Source organism: Polyergus mexicanus, unplaced genomic scaffold (assembly GCF_030449975.1).
Source record: "Polyergus mexicanus isolate NDT 795.1 unplaced genomic scaffold, iyPolMexi1.0 SCAF_6, whole genome shotgun sequence".
In the NCBI taxonomy this organism is placed as follows: Eukaryota; Metazoa; Arthropoda; class Insecta; order Hymenoptera; family Formicidae; genus Polyergus; species Polyergus mexicanus.
The window spans coordinates 2158122-2177380 of record NW_027223326.1 but is presented as its reverse complement, the minus strand read 5'-3'; the positions used below and the strand labels follow the sequence as shown (position 1 = coordinate 2177380).

Below are 19259 nucleotides of genomic sequence, written 5' to 3'. Positions count from 1 at the left end.
TAGATTACAAGATATTTCGTCAAATAGTTGTCAAATAATATTACTGACCAATAACTCTCAGGGTTGGGAAGTAACGCGTTACTTGTAACGCCGTTACCGTTACAGTTACTTTTTTTCGGTAACTGTAACGGTAATGGCGTTACAAATTTTATTTGTAACGGAAAAAGTAACTTCGTTACATTTTTCGGTAACGAGTAACGAATTTAACAGTTACTTTTATAGTTACTTTTTTCAAATTTTTTGATTTATTTAAGATATTATTCTTGCTATTGTGCGTGATAAAATTTTTATCTTAACCGTAAAGCCGTAAGCAAATCGACCAATTAGCATTCTTATTATGTTGTAAAAATGCTTGAATGTGATTGATCAACTTATGGCTCTTGCAGACCAGTGCGATGACGCGACACGCGATATCCAATGAGAGCTTTATCTTTTCGGAAAAGCAGAGCTCTCATTTACTACCAGTTCTAAGTACCTTGCAACGAAAATTAGAAAATTTCAATAAATCTGACCTTATAGATTGCCATTCATTAGTTGAAGCTATTCAGCAAGGTTTAAATAAAAGATAACTTATTAATTTGATTAATACATATGTTATTTAATTTTAAATAAGGATTTAATTGAAAAATATTATTTTATTTTAAACTATTGATTCAAAAGTATTAATTTCAATAAAACAAACAATGTCGCTTAATTTACTATATTTGATTTTAAATTTCTTACAATATTTGAAACAAAAGAATTAATAATAGCAGCATATTTACATCCAAAATTTAAGTTAAACTGGTTAACCGAAGAAAAAAGAAAACGTGCTGAAAATTACTTGGAGGATTTATTGGGAATCCGATCAACTGAAAATTCTTCAAAAGCTGGAAAATCTGACGATCACGATGATTTTTTCATTTTTGAGCAAAAAACGGTGCAAAATGAATTTGAACAAGAAGAATTGCAACGGTTTTTAAAATCAAATAATTGTAATATAGAAATGTTAAACGACTATCCAAAACTTAAAAAACTTTTTATTAAATATAATACAACTCTACCAAGCAGTGCATCTGTAGAAAGAATGTTTAGCATCGGTGGTTCTGTATTAACACCACAAAGAGGGCATTTAAATGATGATACTATGGAGCAACAAATTTTATTAAAAATTAATAAAGAATTTCGATAAAATTTAATCATTTATTTTGTAATAAACCTTGAATGAAATCTTGCTTACAATTTTTTAAAAGTTTTTCTTATGCAAAATAATTTATTAGTTTGTATTGTAAAAAAGTAACGGAAATTGTAACGACTCGTTACATTTTAGTAACTGTAACGGTAACGAGTTACTTTTTAAAATTAGTAACGAGTAACGGTAACGAGTTACTTTTTAGAAAAAATAACGGTAACGGTAACGAGTTACTTTTATAAAGTAACTTTCCCAACCCTGATAACTCTATCTATAAATATACAAGCTAAATCAATTCGTACATGTCTGATCGATTATGTTGTCAGAATCTTTTGAAAAGGATCGACTTTTATGAATTAATATCGTGAAACGAGAGAATAAAAAAATGATTTAAATAAAAGTGTTATAGTTCAAAATGTGCGTTTTATAATGATATCTTTATGTTTTTCGGAAAAAAATAGAAAATTTCTTAAAATACTTTTCTTTCTTTTTGTGTATTTTTAAAAATTCTAAAATCTTTTTCAAGATAAGTATTAAACAGATTTTAGAATTTTTAAAAATACACGAAAAGAAAGAAAAGTATTTTAAGAAATTTTCTATTTTTTCGCGAAAAATCTAAAGATATCATTATAAAACGCACATTTTGAACTATAACACTTTTATTTAAATCATTTTTTGTGTATAATAAAAATTATTTTCCGAAAATGTATTTTTATTTCCATTTTCATTCGCTCGCTATATAATGACAATTTTTTCTTCATAATTTCTTGCAATATTCATTAAATAATATTTATTAAAATTTTAATCAAAATAAAAGAGAGAGAATATTTAACGTATATGTATAATCATGCGAATAAATTTTCTATATACAACCATAGTAACATATTAGTTAAAGTGATAAAAGGAAATGTCGCGAAATGTATTTGGTTATGTATTAAAAGCTATTATCTAAAAAATATGGAGATGTAAGTGTAGTGTAAATAAGTGTATTGATGCAGCATAATTTTACTTGTAACTTGCGCATCGTTACACAAACATCAGTATAAAAATATTTATGATAACGAATCAGTAATACGGGAGTAGTACTCAAATGTAAATGTTTTTTAAATTCTTTTCTTAAAAAAGATTTAAAAATTTTTGAGAATAAAAAGAAAGAAAAGTATTTTAAGAAATTGTACATTTTCGAAAAATCTAAATGTACCATTATAAAATGCGCTTTGAGCTATAAAACTTTTATTTAAAATATTTTTATTTTACCTTTCACCGTTTCGACAATGTTAGCTCATATATATAAAAGTTGATCTTTTAAGAAGACGTTTTCCCTTGGCGGCCATAAGAAAATAAATAAAAGATACATGCATCTTCTTTTATCTAGACTATAACATATTCAAAACTTATTAAAATCGAAGGAAGATACTTACATTAGTTTCGAAAAGGTCAAGTGAAATTTGATCAGTACAATGTTTGTCCCAAGTGCAAACGCTTCCAAGATTTCAAAGTTATATTTATGTTTTTAAACATTTATTTTTTAAATAAAATTATTATTATTTTTTTTTTTTTTGTATAATGCGATTTACCATTTTGTATATAAAAATAAAACAGAATGAATTAATATTCAAATAATTAAAAGAATAAATAAATAAAAAAATCAATAGGTTACGAAATATATCTCATAATTTGTTTCGATATATTGTGACATAAAATATGTAATACCTTGTAAAATATGTATTTACCTTCCAAAAATATATAGTTTTTAAAAATATTTTCATACAGCAAATGATAAGTTGAACTAATTAATATAAAAAATTTAAGAAAAATAGGCTCAAATTCCGAATAGCCTTTATCTCGGAATTTGCTGAAATTCGCAACAATTGTAGGTCATTAGGGCACATACGGATAGGAATGGAGAAATTGGCGTCGAAAATTGAAAACTAGTCCACACCGTCCTGTGCTTTCGGCGCGAAACGAGATTTATTATTGTAGAGATCTATTATATCACAGAGGTTTGCAATTTTCCATGCAAAACGAGGTCCAGTCCACACTATTAGCAAAATAATAAAAATTTGAATCTCACAAACTAGTCGTTTCCGCAAATTGGCATTAATGTCATTCGACTTCATATAGCACGTACCACGTGCCTGTAAAAGTTTATCGAAACTGCAAAGGGGGGTTCATATATAAAATTCTTACCTTTTGTTTTGTTTCTTCAATTTTTGTGCTCCTATTCATTTCCGCAAAAAATCTTTTATGATGCGGATGTGTCCTCTAATGGTCTACAATTGCTGCAAGTTTCGTCAAATTCGGAGGTAGGGGTTATTCGGAATTCTTATCTTATCAATTATATTTTAGTGGAAAAGTAAATAAAACGTATAACATATTTTACATATCTTATGTCACAATATGCCAAAATAAATTACAAAATGTGTCATAAATTATTAATCCTTTTATGTGAATTTTCTTTGATATTTTTTCATGCAAAATAATGAGAAAAATTGACTATGAAAGAAAAAACATAAACCCTGTAAAAAAAAAAAAAAAAAAAATCTTGAAAAATATTTCGAAAATATTCTATTTATATAGAATAAAACTAGGATGAGTAAATATTCATATAAAATCAGTCCCTTCCAAAGTCAATGACCTTGACGTATGTTGTCAAGGATGTATCCTCGAGTAACTTGCAAAAAATGTAAATTATCGCTCATTGTTTGTTAAAAATTTATTGATAAAAGATATGATCATACAAACGAATGTTGAAAATCAATATTTTTCTTATTTATTATTTGTAATATTATACAATTACATATTTTTGTTATTAATGTGACACATCATAAGTGTTATTCTCTCTCTCTCAGTATTTTCTAATAATCTAATACAATATACAGGGTGTTTTAAAAGTACCACCCTCATAACTTTTCAGGATTAACGTTTGAAGAAAAACGATTCCGATAAAAGTTGTAGGGAAAGGGGGCTATCTAATAGTGACCTTGGATTTGACATTAAAGGTCATTTTCAAGGTCATTTGAAGGTCAACTTCCGTTTTTTAAACGAAACCCCCTATTTTTCATTATATATTCTTGTAGCTTATCTCGAGAGCTTTCCAAAACACTATAATAAAGTATTTTTTTATTAAGTACTTTTTAAGTTATTTTATATTTTAATCTGATATATTTTGATATAAAAAATTAAATATCTCGTAAAATATTTAGTTTTCGATAATCTTACCGTAATACTTCTATGTATAGAATAATGAGACAAATCAATTAGTATAAAAAAAAATTGTTTTTAAGAAAATTATTTACAATGCATTTTTTTAAACAATTATTTGTTTTTTTTTGGCACTAATTGATTTGTCTCATTATTCTGTACATAAAAGTATTACGGTAAGATTATCGAAAACTGAATATTTTACGAAATATTTTATTTTTTATATCAAAATATGTCAGATTAAAATATAAAATAACTCAAGAAGTACTTAATGAAAAAATACTTTATTATAGTGTTTTGGAAAGCTCTCGAGATAAGCTACAAGAATATGTAACGAAAAATAGGGTGTTCCATTTAAAAAACAGAAGTTGATCTTCAAATGACCTTGGAAATGACCTTTAATGTCAATTCCAAGGTCACTATTGGATAAGCCCCTTTGTTCCCTACAACTTTTATCCGAGTCGTTTTCCTTCAAACGTTGATCCTGAAAAGTTATGAGGGTAGAACTATTAAGATGGGAAACCCTGTATATCATCTAATACAATACAATTTTAATACAAAATACAATATAGTTAGTATATTATTTTTAACACATAGGAACATTATAATAAAATAAACAAAATCATAAAATAACCAATAAATAAGTAATTATATATAAATCAAGATTATAAATAGTATGTGGTGAAAATTAAAAATGTGAAACCGTACGATAATAGATCTCGTTTCGTACTGAAAGCAGGGGCGATAAGGGTGGATCTTGCTTCACGTGGAAAGTTGCAAACCCATGTGGAATTATACAAATATAGATCTCATCTCGCTGAAAACACTGAGCGATGGGATGGATCTCGCATTGCGTGAAAAGTTGCAAATCCATGAGATCATATAATGAATAACTTTGTTTCACACTGAAAAGTTAGGTTAGGTTATTAATAAAATTATTAATAAAATAAGTTTAATGGTTTTGTACAGGTTTCGAATTTTTCACGCGAAGCGAGATTCATCTCCATCGCCCGGTGCTTTCAGCGTAATAAAAGTCTATGTTTCTACAATTTCACATGGATTTACAACTTTTCATTCGACGCGAGGTTCACTCCTACTGCCCAGTGCTTTCAATGTTACGAGATCAATATTTGTACAATTCCACTATAATTTTTTAATAAACAATCAGCGATGATTATAATCTTTTCTTCGTTACTCTGAGAGTAGAAATCTTGATAACATATGTCAAGGTCATTGATTTTTGAAGGGGTTGATTTTATGTGAATATTTGAATGATTTTACATCTTAATCAAACAAAGTAAATATCAGCATCTTTTTTTCTGTTTCAAATAATTGAAGGAGAAAATTGTTTTCTCTCTGTAATTCTCTGTAATTGTTTATTAAAATATTTTTTTGTAGGATGTTAGCTTATACGAGACATACTGTTGTCATTAAATGGAATACTTTGTTTATAGTATACTGTTAAAAACACGTTTTGCAGCATGGTATATTGTCTTTCTTTGTATATAAAAGTATAGACTTGTATAAAATATATAAAATAAATAGAATAATGTGCTAATAAATTAGCGCCAAGCACAGAAAATAAAACACAAAAAGATGCTTTCGAAAAAGTTTAATTATACAAATAGAATGTAAATGTTTTAGTCCCATTCGGCTTATTAATCTTCAGCATTTATCAAAAAATTAACAAAATAACACTTATCATAATAGAATTGCAGTTCGCGCTATAAGATTATACGCAGGAAACTATAACGCAAAATCCAAAAAAATAATGCGTTTCAATCTCCATAGATTTTTAACAATTTCTATATGGGTAATAAGAGTAACGAGTAGAAATATCCAATTTCTATTTGTATAAATAAATTTTTTTGAAAACAATTTTTGCGGCTAGTTTTCTGGTTTTTATTAGCCATGGTTGCTATTTATCTATTTATATGATATAAAATTATCCTAAAACAAATAAAACGTGCAAACACTAATTTTATTTATCATATATAATCATTATTAATTAAACTACGTTTACATCAGGCAAGTTTTATGCGCGCAATTATCAACAAATTCAGTTTCAATGTCAGTAAAATGAAGCAATTAAAAACTGCTCACCGATGTAGGTGTCAAAATGATTTATGATTCATAATTGTAGAAGTTTGTAACGCGAGAAGATATATAAAAAAGAAAGAATATAAAATTTCCTTCTTTATAATCAAAATTCGCGAAAATAATCACCGTATAATAAAGAGATACATGTCATCACTGTGGCTAAAACCGTTGTAATTATCAAGAGTAAAAAAAGCCACGATTCCTGAAGTATTGTTCTTTTGACTCGCATATTCTCGTCTATCGATTCCAAAAAAATTGCAAAAAATTGTAGAATCCAAGATCCAAAATCCATATATATATCACATTGATTCTCAATCTTTTAGTAATTTTTGATATCGCAAATCTTTATGAGCGAACTTTAAATTAAAATTTTATTCAAAAGTAAGCTCCATCTATATATATAAAATAAACTAAGGATTGAATTCTGATTATATGTATATTTTACTTTGAACTTAATTTGCGTAAAATTTTCTTTATGTAAATCAATGCTATGTAAAAATTATAAGATGCCTCGGCATTTCCGGAAAAAAAAAAAAAAAAAAATCGAATTTGGTCACCAACTTCAAACAAAAAATCTTTTTTTAAAATCCAATCCTTTTTGGCACACTTCAAATATACGTGTTTTGTCTATTTATAACGTTGTCTATTATACGTTCCGTGCATGAGTTCACGAACAGTAATTTCAAAAAATAAATATATACGATCTTGCACCGGCAACGCATTATTTAAAGTCTCACAATATTTGTGCAGTACGAATTGTTACGTTAACTACATCTGTATATCTTTCACTGACATCTGTATATCTTCCACTGACTTCGGATAAAGTTCCGAAAACGATAAACCTCCGATTGAAATTTTAACCAAAGCTTGTCCTTGATTTGAGTATAAAGCACTTTGAGGGTTTTTTGCCGACAAAGCCCCGTTTGTCCCCTATGCCCCTACAAAGTTCCAAACATTTTTATTATATATCACCGAAAATATTGATTTTACGAAAAAAAGTTTTCAACAACAAATGAAGCCCTTTAAAAACTCTATAAAAAAGGTTATATACATTTTTTACATAAACCCATTATTTTAGAAGTTACGTGTATATAATAATAATTTTAACGCTATCGTGTTAATACAATGTATCGGACCTGATTCATAGGCAAATATATTAATAGATTTCCTTCAGTTGTAGATTCCCAAATCAATTTCTTCTTGTAAATCCATGTGAAACCTCACTTTGCATTAAAAAGTATATGCGTGGAGGCAGTGCTCCGCCCCCCTGCCCCCTACGTCACGTGAAAGCTCCACTACCAAAGAACTAGACGCATTAGTTTGGATTGAATCTCGCTTCGCGTGAAAACTTGTAAACCCATGTGGAACCTCACTTCGCATTAAAAAGTGTATGCATGGAGAGAGTGTGTTCCGCCTCCCCTACAGGGGGGGGGGGGGAGGGGGGGGGAGCTCCACTACCAAAAAACTAGACACATTATATTATTATATTTTATTTACATTTACATTAAAACAATATATTTTTACACGAGCACGTTAAAATTATTATTTTATTACATAACATCCAAAATAATGGATTTACGTAAAAAAATGTACATAATCTTTTTTGTTCAGTTTTTTAAGAGCTTTATTTTTTGTTGGAAGCTTTTTTCTCTAAAATTAATATTTTTGACGATATACAGTAAAAATGTTTGGAACTTTGAGGGAAGAGAAAACACAGAGCCATCTAAGTCTTAAGAATTAAATTTGCAAATATACTGAAAAAAAAAAAAAAAAAAAATTGAATAGCTTTCATAAGATAAACATTCTTCACTCGTATAACGTTTTTATTTTTTTATCACTAAAAAATACAATAAAGTATATGTATTGCACGTTCAATATTTTGTTAAGGTATTGAATATATAAACTATAAACAGAGATAGATATATATTTTAAACACATAATTCACTTGGCTTGTCGACTGCTGACAATATAAGAGCACAATTATCATAAAAAGACTTTCTTTAAAATTCTTTGAGGCTCGATAAAATTCGAAAATTTCCTCATTTTTCCAGATACGAGAGAAATCTCTCAGAATCCTAAGTTTTCCATGTTTTTCCAGGGAGTAGACACTCTGTTAATTATGTACTGAGCGATATGGTAATATTGTTTCTATAGGTTATAGGTTATGGATTTTCCAATTTGTAGTTTCAAAAAATAAATACGATACATATTTATTCTTTTTCGCCAATACGCAAACGATAGGTTTGCGTCGGGGATTCTTGCGTGTGGCAGTGCGTTTAATCCAAATGCCTGACCTCATCTACACATCGCTCAACCATGACACACTCGCCTACGAGCGCGAATGTTATTGCCGAAGCAATAAATATGGTAATATGTCTAATGTGGGCGTGCGTGTGTGCGTGTTATGCGTACATATATGTATATGTATTCACGTAATAAAACAGATGTGCTCGAGAACTAGGAGAGATTATCAGTTCGCGCGTATGTACGTATTATAAATCGACATAAATCCTAGAAAGAAAGGATCTAAAAAAAATGGGAACGCGCGAGCGAGAAAACTTAGCGTGACTCGAACGAGAGACACGACATCGGAACATCAACAGAAACAGCCGGGGCCATGTTTCTCCCGTAATAACCACGTTCTCCACCTCATCACGACCGTGCGCATGTTGAACCACGTCTCATTGTATGTCACTGATATTCAGCCCAAAGAGCATATCGTTTTGTTATCGTATAATAGTCTCCTTGGAGAATTCGTAAGCGACGTTAGAGCAATAAGCCAATCCTCAGGATCGATAAGCTTTACGGAATTTTTGCTGGAACTGGAATTCCTATATTTATGTACATATATGATAAAACTTGATTATATTTTGATTCTATCACATCCATAAATATTATTTTGCAATTGTAATTAGCGAAATAGTAATGATTATAATATTCAGTTAAGCATTATTATTTTCGTAAAGTATACACAGTGCAAAGAGAAAAGTCGTATGATTCCTACAGTGATACGCCCCCTGAACTTTAGATCATGGAATTCATCGGCTTTCACTAGCCACTGTGCCACTTTATGATGATACGATTAAATATAAACATAAATGACATTAGAATTAAATATAAAACTTTTTAAAATGATGACGAATAAAAATGACAAACTAATAATTTTCATCATATTTTTTTATTTTTTCGAGGATTATATATTCCAAAATTAAATTAAAAATTATTTATAATATGTAAGAAATTTTTAAAAAGCAGTGCCAATAAAAGCTCAACGGTATTTGTTAGGAAATATTTCTCAATTTCGATATATATAATTATATAAATTATTAAAATTATATAATAATATATAATAATATATCTGAAATTGTACATATATATTTAGCTAACTTTAGAAATGCTTTGCAATCAACTTTATTTAAACAATGCATTGTAAAATATTATAACTTAAAAATATATTTTCAAAATATATACATATTTCGCTAATATAGCATCACATATATAATAACAAAAATATTTAATATAATATTTAATAAAATTTATATGCATATATACATACATACTGGATTCTTCAACATTTTTATATTTGTTATTGCAAAATTGAAAAAAGCATATATTTGATCCAATTTCATATACAAAATATCTATTAATGTGTATGCGTTTCTTATGTATGTTATTACAGATGCGAAAAAATAGGAGTTTCATATTCCATATTCATTCGACTATATCAGCATAAAAAGTCATAAATTATTCTCGATATAATTCATTACTCGGACAACAAAGCGCTCAAAAGGTAGTTAAAAACAAATTTTAAAATGCTAATAAAAAAGCTCATCATTTCCTTTAGTTTATGGTCATAGCCTGTGTAGAATGTTTGTACATTGAACAATCATATCGGCAATAGCAATGATTCTCAAGTCACAAAAGTAGTTCACACATTCTCTCTCTTGCATTATAAACAATCTCCCATGAAAATGTAGAGCGGCCAGTTTATTTGCGCGTAAAGCGAAGACTATTATTTGCTGCAAATGGAAACATTGTTGCGATTCAAACTTATAATAGATCACAAATCTCAATTCGATTATATAATTAATAGACATTTATAAATTTAATAACTATGATAGCGTGCTAAATAACTGATTTGATTTATAAACGAGAGATTAATTAATTTGATAATTTAGTATATCTAACCTTCATCCTGAAGAAAATAATACAAAGCAACATAGTTATGTGTAGAAAAAGAAAACTTCTATTATAAACCTTTGTTAACGTTATTAAAGAAACTCTCAAGAAATTCGTTAGAAATACTATTGATTTGTTTCATTAATTGGTACAAAAGCATTGGTAAAACTTTCAGCGATCGAATTCAGCTTTTGCTTTTGATAATACCCATACAGCGCCGCAGGATTGCAACAACATTGCAGCAACATTTTTCTGCAAGATTGCAACATTGTAGAAACATTACGAAATGTTGCTGCAATGTTGTTATGATATTGCAGCAACAGTAAAATGTCCGCCTACAGAAATATTGCAATATAATATTGCAGCAACATAGCAATATAATATATATGCAATAATGCTTTATGTATATTTATCGACATAATATCTTTAACATATGAAAAAAATAATAAGAAATTAGGCATATAAGAATCAGGATTTAGTGTGTATATAGATTTTCTGTATTATAATAATAACGAAATTATAAATTGTAAATTTTTCGATACACATTCGACTTCCTTCAGTGACAGAGAATATCTAAGAGAAATGAGAAAAAACTCAATTTGCAATTTTGTAAATTCACAATCTCTTTGTATCCGAAATATTCAGATATGCAAAAAGATTGTGGTGGATTTACGCATACAACGAGTTTTTTCACATCTCTCTTGTCTTCATATAATCTCAAAATTTATTTATTAAAATCTGAAGTATCTTTTGCATGTTAAAAAATTATTATCAAATTTTTGATTTTATATAAGAATGAAAACTATTAAAAGAATTCTTAGTTCAATGTCTGAGTGCCCTTGTGTTGGGATTATATCATACAATTTAAGCTAATAAAAATAGTTATTATATCTTTAATCTTTTTAGTCGCTCTTTGTAAACTTTATATAATCATCGTGACTAAAAATTAAATGCGGAATAGATAGCGCAATATGCGCCGCATAGCGGTAAACGAATGAACTAGCGATTATCGAATACTTTCTTTGGAATATTTTTGGAATGTTGCTGTAACATTACTAAAGTTATATTGTAAAATAATGTCTTTGTAATATTTCTGCAACATTAAACTACAATATGCGATATTGTAATATTGCAGCAATGTTGTTGCAAGCTAGTGCTGTATGGGTATCATTGTGAAAACTATATCAACAATATCAGCAATAATTATTACATATTAGCAATAATTGTTGCGGAAACTTGTTAAAATGGAAAAAGGTTGCTCTCTAACAAAATGTATTGAATAATTACACTGCAAATATATTTAAGATGTTCAAAATACATGTCATGTTAATAACATTATAAATTAAAGCAAAAATATTAATAATAATGCAGTTATCACACACACACACACACACACACACACACACACACACATACACACGCACACACACACAAAACCCACCCACCCACCCATTCAAAACCTACCTACCCAACCTATCCAAAACCCACCTAACCTACCCACCCAACCTACCCAAAACCCAAAAACACACACACACTTTTTATTAGACTTTATTCACTTCGTAATACTTGAAGAAAATATATATGTGAGTGATCGTGACGCCTATCAGAATCAAAGGGACTTACCATCGATTAAACAAATCGCCCCATTATGTCTGGGACACGTGTCTACATTTATGAGATTCACAATATATTTGCGATACCCATATACACGTATATATATGGATGCACACACTTTTTCTCGTGGAAATTAAAAAGTTTGCATGGCATAATTTTATATGTTTTACAATTAATAAACAAAAGCGTATAATGCAATTATAATAATAATTTGCGTCGTTGTATAATTTATAAATAAAGAATATTATAAATTAGAAATATATATACTAAAGCATAAAGTTTATATATTCAGTTAAGTATTTTTAATCCTTAATATTTGACATTTTAGATCTTATAAGATATACACAATTTTCTTATATTTTATTAATATTATATTAATTTATTTTACATAAATTAATTTATTTTATATTAATTGATTTATTTTATCTTATTCACCAAATTATTGTATACACAGAGATCCAAAGTATAGAAATTTCTTCTTAAATTTTTTATCAAATTAAGAGTTAATTCATGTGAATGTAATAATAAACAATAATCTTTCAAAAAAAAAGACATTATTTCTCGTAATACGACATTAAATATGAAGTTATATATGAAGTATATAAATTAAATATGAAGTTATATATGAAGTTATATGCGACTATTTCGATCGCTTTGTATATAAAAAGTAACACACACAATAAACACTTGGTAAATAAACTAGTCTCCTACTCAACATCGCAAGAAGAATGCGCATGCTCGAGCTTTTCGCGAAAGGCGGAGCTTTTCATCAACCAATGTGCTTTCGTGGGTGGCACAGGTCGTCCTCCGGTTTGCGCGGCATCCTGAACGGCCATGCTTATGCGCGATGAAGTCCCATAACTCATCCGCGTGCTTCAACTATTGCCGTTAAGCTCTCGGCGATCGAACTCTACTTTCATTATCGTTTTATTTAAGTTTGTCGCAAACATTCGTCGTAGTTCAAAATAAATTTTAGGTCGCGATCGATGGCAACCCGGTAAGTTCCCCTCTGACGGATCTCATCGATACAATCAGTAAGTAATTGCGGCGAAGAAAAATTGCGTATAAAAATAATTTGCGAGCAAATTCGATTAAACTTCGAAGCGAAGAAATGCGAGGGACGCAAAGGTCAAGTTTCGATTAATTTTCAAAGAAAGTAAATCGCTAACAAATTATCGTAAAATCTGCGATGCAATAAAGCTTTCGAACTAAATGTAGGGTAAATGTCCCAATTACTGCCACCTTAAGCTTATAGCCTCACTTCATTTAACCGTTTTGGGCGTTGTTGAAGCTAAAAAATACCTCACTTTGAATCATAATGTTGCTTAGTATCTCTATTGTTATAAAAAAAAATTATTATGCGTTACATATAAATATTCAACTTAATAATAAATAAAAATCTATAGAAATCTGCGATGTCCCTATGACTATTATTAAAAAAATATGTTGTCCGTATGACTGACACCCGATAATTGCCAGTCCCTTTGACACTGTGATTAGATCATTGCCAGTTTCGCTGCGCCCGAAAAAATGTTAAAGTAATCTGTCAGTGAGTGTCAGTATATACTTGTAACGTGTTTCTTGTCTCGAATACTGATGGCAGTCCGACGGATAAACCAGAAAATATTGTCCCTATTGCTGTCAGCGTTAATTATAATAATTTAACGTAAAATATATCACTTTTTTCACACATTATTTCATTAAAATGATTCTTATATTAGCTCATTATAATTGATTTTACATAATCAATGTAAGTTATATAAAAAAAGTATTGCTCTTTCTTTAGTACAACTTTCGCATCGCCTTTTATTTACATAACCTTACTTTTGATAATCAAACTTAATGTTCAGTTTTTAACATTAATTTTTAAATACTAAGTAAAAACGAATACGTATCATTATTTTGTTTTTATATAAATTAAAGTATTGATTTAATAATAAAATTTTTTTTGAACATGTTTGTCTACAAATTTATTTTTTATCAAGTAAAATTTATAAAACGACAGTTATAGGGACGCTGGCAATAATTGGGACATCTATCCTATATCGCGAGACTCGCGCCTAAGCGCGTAAGTAATAAGTATTAAATTGTTTCTCTCGATAACATACACCGTTTATTACAATTTATGCCTGCTATTATTATATCGAGTGTAATAGACTACACAACTTATGAACCACTTGCTATACTATTTATAAACGAATCAGATGAATGTGAAATTCAGCAGCATTATTCATTACTCAAATCTCTCTTTCAAAGAAAAGAAGTTATTCCAATAAATAATGTCTCCCTAGAAAAATCCTGTCTCCCATGAAAATCCTGGAATTCTCGGGGCTTTCTTTTGTACCTGGAAAAATTAGCAAGTTCTCATGGAACTTTAAGGAATTAAAAAAAAATTCTTTTTTTTCGATAATTTTGTTTTTATACAAAATGTAAGCAGTCGACAAGCCAAGTGAATTATATATTTAAAATATATAATAAATATATATCTTTGTTTGTGTATTTATATATTCTATGTCTTACCAAAATATCGAATATGTAATACACATATTTTTATTGTAATTTTTAGTGTTAAAAAAAAACGAAAATGTTATGCAAGTAAAAAATGTTTATCTTATGGAAATTATTCAGTTTTCCTCAGCACATTTACAAATCTAGCACTTGAAACTTACGAGACTCTGTGTTTTTCCTTCATACGCATAAAAAACGTATGCAATAAAAAATTTATTTTAAAAAGTTGCACCACAAAAAATCTTTAAAATATGAAGATCAGAGAAATTTCAAGGACTTTTTTTTACAAGATTTGAGTGGACAGCCTGAATAAATAAAATAGACACGTATGTATATATACATATATACAGGCATATAGGGACTTTCTCACCCCGATTTTCTTTATAAATTTTACTTAATACTAATCTATAGAGTAGTGAGAATGTAAAAAAAAAGTATTAAATATTTATTATTGTATGACAAAAATTAGCGAATATGTTTCGTTATACAATATTTGCTCAAAAAAGAAATAAATAAAAAAACTGGATCGTATGACTAAAATCAAGTTATATCTTTCGTCGTATCATTTTATTTGTGTTTTGTCATTACGCAAATCGCATCTTTCATGACATGTTCTGTTATCTTTGTGTAAAAGCATACAGTACGTAAGAATACGTTACCATTACTTATTCATCTTCTCAGTTATACAAAATAACTTAAATCGATCATTCATTAAATAATGCATCGTTTTTTCTCTTATTAATTGGGCATTCTATTTAAAAAATAGATATTTAATAGATTAATGAATAAACGAAAGATATGACTCCCGAAAAGGAACGCGGCTCGGAAAACAAGTTGGAGAAAAGTTGGTATCGCTGGAACAAACAGGTGGACACTTAAAAAGTGAATGCATAGTAGCGGTACATTGCCCGTCTTGATATAGGTTATACCGTAAATTATCAAGCCATTAATTCCAAATAAACGGAAAAGAACATTCGCCACGCTACTTTCACTATCGGTTCGCAGCAGCAGCAACAGAGAGAACAGTGAAATAGTTGATGAATAGGTTGGAGAATAGCATTTTAATGCTGACAGCGTGCGCGAGAGCAAAAAAAAAAAAAAAAAATGTATATGAAACACGGCTGGAAAAGTATCTTGTGATTATTACCATAAAGATCAAGCTTTATAGTGACTAACGCGGTCCCTGGATAGTAACATTTTAGAGAAAACACCTCCATCATTTTCTAAGTCTTTATCTAATTTTACGATAAGTATTATACAAAATATAATATTTGTTGTGATTAAAAAACTAATAAACATAATTTGTAATAATGATTCCATCTACTTCTCCATAATCTCTCATATAATTGAACTAAATAAATATATCCCATAAAATCCGATGTATGATAAATTAATGGGGTAAGATTTTTTTAAACTACTGTTATGCGTATGAGAAAACTTAACGTGATAACAAGGCTTTGTTTCAAAAATTTTACCAGTAAGCGAAACGATACATCCATTTAGAGAGAAGAGAGAGAGAGAGAGAGAGAGACGTTACGCGCGTTACAACCTCCGACCTACATAAAGAATGCCACGCTGGACTCGTTACAGGTGAATGCACTCGGCGTGGAGCACGCGGTAAATTGCGAGTACACACGAAGGAAATACAAATATCTGCAAAGGAACGAGATATATCGATTACTTGGAAGGTATCCCCGCGAAGTTTTGTATTCTGCAATCGCAATTATTGGACGTCGCGGACAGTGACGCATTCGATGCGAGGATGTAAAGAAAATCGGCGCTGATGCGCATCAAACTAATTGTAAGAAATGCATAACAAGTATGTGAAGGCGGTTTTTCACGCAAGTGTGGTGGGGAGAAAACCGCAGTCAAGGAAAAAGTAGGATAAAAATGTATCCACATAAGCGGCGTGACTTTCCTCTTTTAACCCTCACATCACTGAATCCCAATAAGTATCTTCAAATTATGCTTCAAATATGAAACTTAAATCGTTGCTAAAATATTTTGCATTCGATTCACGTTATTACCATCGACTTGTGGTAAGTTTGTTTCTTTTTTCCAACTATTCATCAGAATTGTAAATAAGAAAACTCAAAGCCCCAATGTAAAGAGGAATGCGAACAGGAAGAAAGGGTTCTTCGTATTTCGCGATAACGAGGACTTTTATTATTTCGTTAAAAAGAATTTAAATTTAGTCGACTTTGGATTTTTTGTATTTATTCGTATATCGATATATATATATATATATATATATATATATATATATATATATATATCGATATACGAATAAATACAAAAAATCCAAAGTCGACTAAATTATCTGTGCAGAATCGAATCTCTTCCCAAATGAGAAGCGACGCAAAAAGCAAAAACACTATATGGTGGAATAAGAATCTTGCCAGTGGCAATTGAATCCTAAACCGCGATGGTTCCAGCCCCACCACATTTAACACGCCGCGAATTCCACGAATTTTATTCCATCGCTTTCGATTCCAAGCATTGTTGGACCAACGACACATCTCGTTCAGCTCCTCTCAACTGTATCTACGTTGAAGGATGAAAACGCTGAAAATCCGGTGTGCGTTTAAGGTCAACGTACGCGCTTACGTGTGGCCATAACATCCGAGGCCCCGAGGAAGATCGTATAGCCGAGCTGTACGCTAACGGTGTCGGTGTCAAATTTGCGCGACATTCCGTAGCTGTCATCGTAACTTCCCAGATAGCACAAGGATGTCCTTAGGACGTCCAAAGGGCATCCAGGACATACATGTAGGATATCCTCAGGATATCCCATTGTAATCCTCAGATCTCCTCTGGATATCCTGAGGAAGAGTAAATGATAGCCGTATATTAACGTCTGGAGAATCCAGGGAGATCCTGTAGAACATCCTAAGGATTTTTATAGGATATGTTAGGGATATTTTTCGTATGTTTCAAGGAGCAAATTTAAAAATTTAAATATAAATTAAAATTCTTTTGTTATTTACTGCCAATATTAAACATCTAATATTAAAAATAGTTCACCGTTCTTTAGTATTTGAGGCTTTCGTGCTATACATGAATATTTTAGGTTTGGCTCCCGGGTTTGAGTAGTGTAATATTTTCTAAAACAATCCAATATCTGAATTCCCTATGTTGGGATTGCATCAGAAATTGAACTAATAGAAAATAATTACATTTGTAATTTCCTCATCGGTTGCTCTTTGCAAGCTTTATATAATTCTCATGACCAAATCTCAAATACGAGTTCGCGTGTCGCATAGCGGTAAACCAACGAACTAGCGGTTGAATACTATTGTTTGTAAAGTTTTTGGAATGTTGCAAACAGTAACATTTCTCATGAAATATTAAATAAATAATAATTTTGGATATATGAAAATGTGCGCATCAAATGCAATTATTAATATTAAACGAAATTAACGTTAACAATTAATTGCACATGTATATGTCCTCTGGAAATCCAAAAGACATCCAATATAATAGATAGGGCAGATATATCCTACAGACATCCAGGGGTTATCCAGTGGACATTTATAGGACATTAATACTTATTATAATACTTAAGATTTCTAAATTATATAAAATAGCCGACACAACTAAAAATAATTATGTATGCATATTAAACTTTTATAAATATATTTATAATAATATCTTCAAACATCCTACAAATGTCCTGAACCGTTCTGGACATATTCAGGATGATCCTAAGGATGTTTTGTGCTGTCTGGATTGTTCGCGATTATCGCTTTTGATCCGCGCTTACCATCGCGATTTAAAAAATATGTAGTATCGTTATAAAAACATGTTCAAAATTATAGAATGCCGCTTCGAATCATGCAAATGCGATATGCAACAGAAGAAAGCAATAAAAAAAAAAAAAAAAAAAAAAACGAAGAAAGCGCGGAACTCACCGAGAATCGCCTGGAGGGTCTGCTCGTCCCCATCACCGATGACGTCCATACCTCCGCCGTGGATGGTCGTCGAAGCCCGTTGCTGTGGACCCGATCAACGGGCCCCATTCCGCGACGTTCCGGCCGCGATGAGGACTCGCTCCGTCGCGATGTCCCACATAATCCCGGAGCGAAGAGCGTGAACCGAAAAGTCAAGTCGTCCGCGCGAGGTCTTGCTTTTTTCCTCCTTGGGACAAAATCTCGCCTCGTTACACGCTCGTAAGGGAGAAGGGGGATACTCGCTTCTTGCGAATCACTATTTCCTTCTTGCTCACTCTCGCCTCCAATCCAAGTCGGAGCACGAGCTGGATCAACTACCGACTACGCGTATCGATGCACATCGAACGCGACCATTTCGCGCGAAACCAAATCGTTTCGCGGGTTTAGACGAGCGCGATGGACGAGCGGAAGCGGAAGCGGCGCGCGCGTTCCGCTTTTCTTCGCGAGAACACGAGCAATAACCGCGAAATGTCGCCGTCTCGCGGTCCTGCCAGTCGGCGAACTGTTCCGCGAGTCGCTCGAGTCGCGGTAAT

The 19259-nt window shown here is 30.5% G+C and overlaps 1 protein-coding gene across 4 annotated transcripts in view; it reads right to left on the bottom strand.

The window, feature by feature from the left end:
* LOC138933943 (myelin regulatory factor-like protein) overlaps positions 1-19259 on the bottom strand; it is a 58893-nt gene extending 39634 nt beyond the window's left edge. For all 4 annotated transcript variants that reach the window (XM_070297217.1, XM_070297218.1, XM_070297219.1 and 1 more), the window contains exon 1: positions 18688-19259. In XM_070297217.1, the coding sequence (XP_070153318.1) occupies positions 18688-18736 (49 nt within the window). In that variant the 5' untranslated portion in view covers positions 18737-19259. The remainder of the gene's footprint in view (positions 1-18687) is intronic.